At 30.3% G+C, this 9,800-nt stretch overlaps 1 protein-coding gene across 1 annotated transcript in view; it reads left to right on the top strand.

The window, feature by feature from the left end:
• Nucleotides 1–7,942, top strand: part of LOC100575455 — a 10,489-nt gene extending 2,547 nt beyond the window's left edge. The window contains exons 2-4 of the mRNA XM_003243960.4: nt 5,377–5,571; nt 7,156–7,307; nt 7,393–7,942. Of these exons, the coding sequence (XP_003244008.1) occupies nt 5,377–5,571; nt 7,156–7,307; nt 7,393–7,740 (695 nt within the window). The 3' untranslated portion in view covers nt 7,741–7,942. The remainder of the gene's footprint in view (nt 1–5,376; nt 5,572–7,155; nt 7,308–7,392) is intronic.
• Nucleotides 7,943–9,800: the final 1,858 nt, after the last annotated feature.

The raw sequence follows: 9,800 nt of genomic DNA, 5'->3' as shown, positions 1-9,800 counted from the left end.
TATAATATTATTAGTGGGTACTGAAACTTCTAAAGTATACTATTATATATCTATGATAGTACCACGGTTTTTTGTTGATGTATATCGCGTTATAAGTACCTAATAGATATTATGATATGATTAATTTGGAATTTATTATATGTACCTATTATAGATAAATTTTTTATAAAATACTATAGACTATAATATAATATTATGTCTTATACCTAGACTGACATACTGTCTCCGCTCAGAATCGTTTTTCTTATACAATGATATTATATCATTGAATTCAAATTTAATACCATCCATTATACAGTGACCCACTTGTAACCTACTGTACAGCAGAGCGACATCCACTTACCCACCTTTTTTAACTCGCAATTGTATACTTCACATTTCTAGCTAGGTCTGCTATAAATTGAGATCATACAGAAAAATATGCGATCCTACAACTTCCGAGCCCTAATCATCATAATACACTCATCTCTCATGAATTATGAATTAATTAATCGGTCTGTCAGACTGTGTGTATTTATAATTTTATCAAAATTATTTATTACATCGAGATGCAGGACGTGGTGGATTACAATTAATGCTAACGGGATGAAAACGAACATTTTACGTACACGTGTACGTACGTGTAATTTATTATTATAATACGGGTGCAATATTTATAGAGTACCTAATCGGGTTATTAAAATATTTCTAATGATTTTTTTTTTCAAATAGAATATGTTATAAAAAAATCAAAGTATAATTAATTGATTTTGATTTCATCATGACGTTCTAATACCCGGCGTCAATTTAAAAACGTATTCTGCAATCACACATAATATGATATTATGCGTTGAACATTCATTTTTGAGACATTTACGATCAAAAACTGTTAACTGGGGTACATAATCGTATTATTATTGTATCCACAGGAGGTAGGTATACGTAAAGTCCAGCTATTGTGGTCACCGTGGACACCGCCCTCGGGCCTTGACCGCGATGAACGTTTCGAAGGCTGTAATAAGTTGTTACGATAATTAATAATTACATACTCCGTCGGGCCTTAGAAACCCATGTCGGTAAAGGGGCTATTTTTACCGTTTTAATGTTTTCCGAAATACATATTTTACGAGGCGCACACGCCTAAAATTTATTTGTTGTAGTATTTATTATTAGACCTGTCCAGGCTAACGTCCACGACTACCATCACTAACTGGTATAAGTTATTACGTTTCATGAACCCGTAATACCTACGTATTATTATGTATAATTTACTGGTTTTGTTTCAGACACGACACAGCGTGTATTGTACCTTTCATGATTCTCAGTAAAAGCATCGTACGTCTTTATATAATATCTATAATCTTTTTATTAAAATCAAGATTGTTTGTATTTCGTTTTCTCGACCGACTAAGTAAGCTGCAAGGAGACGTGTGCGTACATACGTTGTCCGTCTGAATAAGATATAATATTATTTAGTAGTGCAACCAGAGAGGGGAAAGCTAGCACCCCTGACTAAGTCTTAGCCCACCAAACAAAAAAAAAAACTAGTAGGTATAGACCTCGAGAAGATCTTTTCTATGATTATTCTCGTGTTACAGGTAAATAAATATACACTTCGTATTATTAATGTATTATTAATGCAAAATGATAGTGTCATATACATAAAAATAAACATCGTAACCGAAACATTCTTCGCTTTGCTCGGAATATAAAACAGTAAAATGTCTGATGGTAAGTACTGTGTGCTGGATGGGGGATGAGGATGAAACCCACGCGAGATATTATAATTTAACAGTTTCGGTGAGGGCTGTAGTCTTCTTAATCCCCATAATTCTAACTCTGATTGCGGCTATATTATTATGTACAACAATTTTTTTAGATCAATATCTAGTATTATTATTTCCAAAACATACAGGTAGCACAATTTAAGACAATATTATACAGGTTACTATATGGTTACTCTACTATCTGCTTACTCTAGAGTCTAGATCGTATAGATAATGCAGGCCTCCAGAATGATGCACCCTGCAGCTTATGAACTGCTGAATTGCTAAGATTAACTGTCCAGCTCACTAGGAAAAATCACAACTATAGCGTTCACAGTGTATTTAACTATATTGATAAGTATCGATTTAAAAAAAAAAATATAATATCATAAAAATATACATTATAATTTACACTTGGGCGCAAGATTCCCTTCATCGATCACCGATCATGTGACGATTACAATTTTTCCAAAAATATACAACATAAATTAAACGATTGTGTGAAAAATGAAAGAAGTTCAAGAAAGTCAGATCCCCAAATACAAGTTACTTGTACCTATTATAATACATTTTTATTAATAAAGAGAAACGAGAAAATACTTTTTCTACCATTTAAACTAATTAAGTTTTAGTAAGTAGTAACTTAAAACAACGGAATTTGCCAATGTCCATTTATCCAATAATATAATAATAATATAGATATTACAAAGTATAACATAATATCACAATACCATAATAAGGTATATTAAAACATATTATATTATTACCTATACGTAAAATATTACAATAATAATTTACTGAAGTTTATCGGCCTACGAATCTTTCAATTTATTAGCCCCCCCCCCCAAAAAAAAAAAAAATAGGACCCTGATTATAGCTACGGTGATATACTAGGTATGTAGATATCGTAACTCGCTCGCTGGCCAAATTCGGTTTATATACTAATAAAACAATAACGACATACGTGAGCGAAATATTAATATATTTTACTGGAAGTACCTACTAAATTTCGAACATATTATAGTTACTATACCCATTCATATTATATGATTTAGACTTTAGACTTCAAAATGATAATTGAACACGTGTCCTCGTATAGATAATAATTATAATATAATAGTTAAGACTAACGGTTTGAAGACTTTGAGTTATAATAATAATTATGCTTCGATCAGGTTTTAGAACAAACTAAAATAATACTAATTAACTAGGTAATTTTAAATGTTAAGCTCATAGTCACGATGTAATATTACCGACGCTCCACATTTAAAATTCTTATAACATATTTTATGACTTACAGAAAATCAAATTTATTGATACATTGATAGGTACATAATAAAATATAAAATATGATTTTTACATTTTGACACACTTATCAGTAATGGATGCGTAGATAATTATACAATGTATACGTATATGAAAAGGTGAGCAGGTATATTAAACGAAACAAATGTACATAATATTATATAGTATATTATTATTATTATTAACTATCAATACTATAGTGTCTGAATAAAATATACACAATATTATACTATGTAGACATCACTTTACAGATTCTTATCTTTAGGTCTGCGATTGGAAGAGTTTTTGAGGAACTCAGGAATCTCGAAAAGTTTTACTTGGGTAGATTATATAATTTTTTCTTAGTTGATATCGTGAATAAAAATTGAATAAAAATTAAACCCATAAATAATTTTGGTAGGTGTCATTTTTAGGTATATTTAAAAGATATTTTATGAATCCTTGATGGATAATGCATTATAGACTTGGTATGCTAGACCATTTTTCATCGTTATCGAATCTAAAATAATAACACTACACTACAACTACTTTCGTCCGTCATAGTGAGCGAGGCGAGTCGAGTAAGTAGGTACCATTAACATCATAATATTATTATCTATGCAATTTTAATACTTTGTACCTAATTAAATAAGCAATTTGTAATATAACGGGTCGACGTATATTTTAGATAATATATTTATTTAAATTACAATGTGTATTTGATATCTGCCCTACCTTTAAGAAAAAAAAAATTCAAAACGGTTAATCGTCCTCTATTCATAAAATTGTACACGAAATAATATGTGTTATCCGTGCACATAGAATAATAATAATTGTAATAGTAGTACGCAGAGCTAGCATCGATTTCAAGTTTAAAATTGTTACAAATTACAATGCAGCTCGGACACGCATTTGCTCGAGTGGTCTGTCCAAATTCCTAACCAGTAGCCTATACCTAATGGTATAGCAGTACAACGTTGGTAAATTTTGTTTTCGTGTAACTAAATTTTACACGGACAAATTATTATTATGTACGCGTTAACGTTTTAATAACAATAATTCTGTTACTATAATACTATACACGATTGTATTTGAAAGACTTTATTGAATAAGTGTACGTGAAACATGTTTTTTTTTTCTTCATTAATTTACCTAGCAATTATGCAGATGGTTGACCTTATTGGAGGCTGTGCGATTCGCAACGGGACATAATTAATTCAATATTGTACTACTATTGTACTAAACTGTTGGCTGACGATTCTCTAACGGATGCTCCGACGTTAAATAATTATATATACTTTTAATATTTAATATTGTAATTAATTTAGCATTACGACGGTAACAATCTAAAATTGAGTGATATCAATCGATAAACCTTATAGTACAATGTTTGATTGATATTGTACGCACACGTCATATTGTTTTAAGTATAATTATATTTATTGGGCTATAATGGGCTAGTAGACTACCAGCTACTATACTATTACGGCGATAAAAAATTCAGAACCGGAGAAAGAAATTAATTCAACACGTCCACACGATAAAAATATGTTCCAATAATTATTATCAAAGTATATACCTACCACGTCGTAATGACAATAATATTGTGTACCTAAACTTGAACCTTGTTTCGGTCACCACGAATTATTAATAGTGAATATTATATTATTATCAGACCATCGTTGGCCGAGTAACGATTAAATCGTATATAACGTTCGAATTTTTAGTCAAAATTATGATAGGCAGAATTTTTTATGTATGTTTAATGTTAATACAAGTAAATTTCAGCCGATACAATCTTATATCAATACAAGAACAGAAAATTATTGTAATTTAAACCATTTAATCGCATGCATTTTGAAACCCAAATTCTAATAATTATAGAGGAGTCTTCTTATTACGTAAATACAATATATTAATATAACTTTGATAAATTTTGATTATTTCGACAACAGCCATAAGAATTGTATTATTTATCTTTTTCCTTGCATTTAGTTGAGTTGTTGTACTATTATTTTTCTTCCGTTACGTTTAATTTATTATGATGCGTTACGATGTTACGTAAACTTTTCTTTTTCTTTTATTTTTAATTTGCTTTTTTGTAATATTGGTTCAGCTCATACGTATTCAAGCATATTATGCTTATTGGATGAGCCTGCAACGTGTATTAAATAATTTTATATACATAATATATTATATTATAATATATCTTGTTGTTGCAATAAATTATATATTATTGTTATTATATAATATGGGCAAATCGAACAATATTGATCAAGACGTCAAAAATATTATTTTTGTAATGGTTGTCATCATAATATTCATCAGTTCCTTGTGTTTTTTACAGGCGATAACCCGTACAACGTCGGCGCGGTCATTGAAGCTGCGTCCTCGTTGCTTTCCAGGCGAACGTTTTGTTGGGACATGAGTCTCTTGTATCCCGGGCTGCAAATGCGAATCGGTCCCACGTACACCGGCAGAGGAATAATCGATTTTATCGTGGACCCACGACGTAAATTTGACGACAGGAGCTTGGGTTATGGTATGCACGACTTATAGTATTATACCATTCGCATTTAGTATCGCGACATTCATAATAACAACAACTGTATTGATATAATATGTCATAACTTAACATTATTGACGTGATTGTTTTTAAATTTAAATAAAGAAATTAAATACATTTAGTTAGATTGGATTTTATAGATAAAAAATAAAAACACAAAAACTGCATAAAATTATTCCACACTTTTGTAAATTTATTTTAAAAATTGAACGACAAGTCAACGTTTTTATTTGCACCACATTTTTTGTTGCTATACTTTATTGGTATGCAAGCAAAATTAATACCAGTCGGCAGTGAGGAATTTTATATTGAATAGTAAATACTAGAATTTATTAATTTTTTTTTAAAATTATTGTTATTATTCGACTACGCAGCGATGCAATTTATTAATCTAGTAAAATAGTCTATATTTGATATACATATGATATGGTTTTTAATATTTTTTTTTTATTGAAAACATATTAAATAAAGAGCTGATTTTAAATCAAGTGAACCGACTACTGAGGTTCCTCTAGCTACTATCCAATAGTGAATCAATAAAAATAATAAAGTTCCATCAGACCACTAGATATCGCTTTATGTCTTAAAAAAAAATCATTAATCATAATGATAATTTTACTTTTACTGATTATACTTAAAGTCTTAAAACACGTCGTAAGAATATTATACACATTTTTAAATTATAAACAATATTACTAACATGCTTAGTATTTTTGGCTTATAGTATTTACCACGCAATTCATGAATGTATGACTTTCATTAATTTATTTTTATACCAATAACGAACATAAATCAGTCTACAAATCTTTGTTGTGCGTGTAAATTCTATACAAGGCACTAAGACGGAATTACAACATACGTATTACTCAAAAATACGATAATAATTATAATACATATAAATTATAGTAATATGTATATAAATCATAAATCAGTATTCAGAAGTAACTAATAATTTTCGATAAATTATTATTAAATAATATTTTTTAATGTCAGAATAATAGGTATATACCATGTAAATCCTAATTTCCAAACTTAAATTTATATTTATATATTTGCTTATATTTATGATTATTCAAATACTGTTCAGTTTATAAATATTTGTATTTTCCAATGTTAATATTCTATCTAGGCATACATATTAAGCGTATATACTGTTGTCAATTAAATTAATTAGAAGTCATACCTACTTATGTTGAAAAGGGCCTATCTCGTTAAAATAAAAAAAAAAAAAACTATTGCCGGGTTGCAATCATTTACGAACGAATAGTGAGCTAATATTGTCCCTTGAACATGATTTAGTGGCCCATTATTATTGGTCCATTATGTTTAATTGAACCATTAAACTAATAAATTATTCATGAAATCTACCATTAGTATTATTTGGGTACATAATATACTAGTATCATCATTTATTAGGTATAGATAGTATATAGGTTGCTCACCGAGTGGTTTTTTGGCGACATGCCGGCGTACAACCAATATTCCGACCAGTGAGCGATCTATAAGTACCATATTATATTTAATTAATGGTAATATTTTCATGGGAATTTTATTTTCCAGGACACATGATATTCAAAAGGTCATTGTTACCAAACGTGTTGGCTACGCAAATAAGTATCGCTTCCGTTATTCCGATCATCTTCGCGGCGATATATTTTCTGACAAAAAAAGCGTTCATATTGTCAAAGATTGCGTTGGTTGTCACCAGTGTGGTGAGCTCAATATCATAAATATTATTTTTATAATTTTGACGGCGACGATAAAAATTAATCAAATTCGAACTTTTCGTTTTTGTAGGTGGGCTACGGATCGTTGTTTCTACACCACAGCAGCAAGCCCTTTGCCGGTCACTCGTTCGGTGGCCATCAACCGTTTGACGGCCAAAATCTGTTTGGCGGCTCATATCATAGTCCCGTTGGCGGTCATCATCATCATCAATATCATCATCCGATCGGTGGCCATCACAACGCATTCGTCGGCGACATCAGAGGTGAAAAGTTTTACGGGAACTCAAACGGATTTCAACAGATTTCCTCGTCCAAACCGTCGTCGCTGTTCCGGGGAGTCAATTACTTCCCCCAAGATGACGATCATATCACCAAGTACACGGAATCGGTAGACAGGAACAAAAAAGAAACGCAATAAATGTACCCGAGCACTATTGTGTTGACATAATGTTATTATGCATAATATATTATGCTAAACACACAAAAAAAAATGTTCGCTATTAAATGCACATAAAATCACGGTTAAACACTTAAGCACAATTTGACTTCAGTCATTTTGGTAAATATTGTATAGCAAATATTTTCGTAACACTATTATAATAGAAAATATATAACATTGAATTTCCTAAAAATATTACAATATAATATTATGTTTACTTTCAGTTTTTGAAAAAAAAAATTAGATATTTACTATAGTTCCTAAATAAAATTTAGTCGTTACGTTTATGAAAATAAATATAATTTTTTAATATACTTCTCATATATTATATAAGTAATAGATTTTTTTATACTTTTATATTTTGTTAAATGAAACGTTCCATGTTTTTCATAAAATATAATACTACTTATATCCAACAGGTATAATAACAATATTACTAAAAGAAAAATCATTTATAACTTGGTAAGTAGATACTTTTTTAGTCTTCAACTTAATATATTATACCTTTATAAGACATGTACATGTACAATTAAATGTGTCCATACTATTTTTGTGAAATACTTGTCCTTATATCGAATTGTGTAATAATCGTACGATTTATAAACACAATATTGTTCTTGAAAACATATTGTAGACCAGTGGTTCTCAACCTTTTTATACCCACGTACCACCTACACAGTTTGACATTTTGCATGTATCACTTCGTGAAATAACATTTGTTTTTTCGCTTATCAAAAATGAATACTGAATACGTTATTTTACATGCATCGAAATTAATTGTATCAGAAACTAAAAAATTATGATAATATAACCATTTAATTCATAGAAATAAAATGAAAATATGTATGATAATTTTATTATTATTTATATTATAATTTAATATCATAAAAAACAAATAATATATATTGTGAATAACGGTCCATTCCATTTTTTTATAAAGTGAAATTTTCTTAGCATATCACCTTCAAGTTTTCTGCGTACCACAGGTTGAGAAACACTGTTGTTGACTGTAGTTTATATTTTTATATCGAATGTCTTGTATAATATTTTTTTTTTTTTTTTTATTGAACAAAAATGTACATTTCCAATCTGTATTTATGTGTAGTACAATAAGTAAATGGGATGTGGGTTGATTAGCGGGAGGAGGAAGTCACCCAATGGTGGCACCCCGAAATAATATTATTATAACAATACATTTTATAAATAAAATACTGACGTGTTTATCTGTTAATCATAATTCTAGATAAGTATACAAACTTCGAATAATATTAAATTTTATTCGTATTTTCAAAAGCTTAATTTATATACAATTGTATTACTAGATGTCTAAATCGCATGGTCTATGATTGTTCTTAATTCACAATTTTTTTTTTTTTTAAATGTCGACTGTTAACAACATCGGCCATTTGGGTGTGTGCCTGTAGGGGGTAGGGGAAAGGGTTAAAGTGGGTACGGTTGGAACACGTGGTTTTATGTGGAGACAAGAGTTCGTTAAGTGCATTTACCCACCCCCGTCAACTTAAATTTTCAACTTTTTCCAACGCCAATATTTAGTGCTCCATTCCTGCCAATTCATGCCACCACTCCCGGAATTCCTGCTCAAGTACCATCCCCGCAAAAATTATAAAACTTTGGGTGGAGCGGGGGAAATTTTGGTGGATTTTTCCAAGAATCTGGGTGGCCAGTGACTACTGACGATGCTTGACCTTAGCACACATTAGTGACTGCGGTCAACCATCGTGCCACACCAGGCACATAATCACTATTTTATCATAATATAAAATATGAAATTCTGTCCTGTTGGCTGTAACACAAAATATTACCCTTATTTATAAATATTATAGTAAACCAGAGCGTGTAGATACAAGATCAATGTAAAGTAATTTTCACGAAAACAATAATGTGTGGCTTGGCACGGAGCGTTGGCTGCTACCAGTTCCCGGATGGGTGATCCATTCGGGTTAGTAGTAGTTGAAAACCTTGCCACACATACACGTATTTACTTACCTACTGTCAGTGGCGGATATCGGGGGGGGGGG

The sequence above is a fragment of the Acyrthosiphon pisum genome, chromosome A2, assembly GCF_005508785.2.
Source record: "Acyrthosiphon pisum isolate AL4f chromosome A2, pea_aphid_22Mar2018_4r6ur, whole genome shotgun sequence".
NCBI lineage: Eukaryota > Metazoa > Arthropoda > Insecta > Hemiptera > Aphididae > Acyrthosiphon > Acyrthosiphon pisum.
Note: the sequence above shows the minus strand (reverse complement) of the source record. Positions and strands in the feature narration are given on the sequence as shown.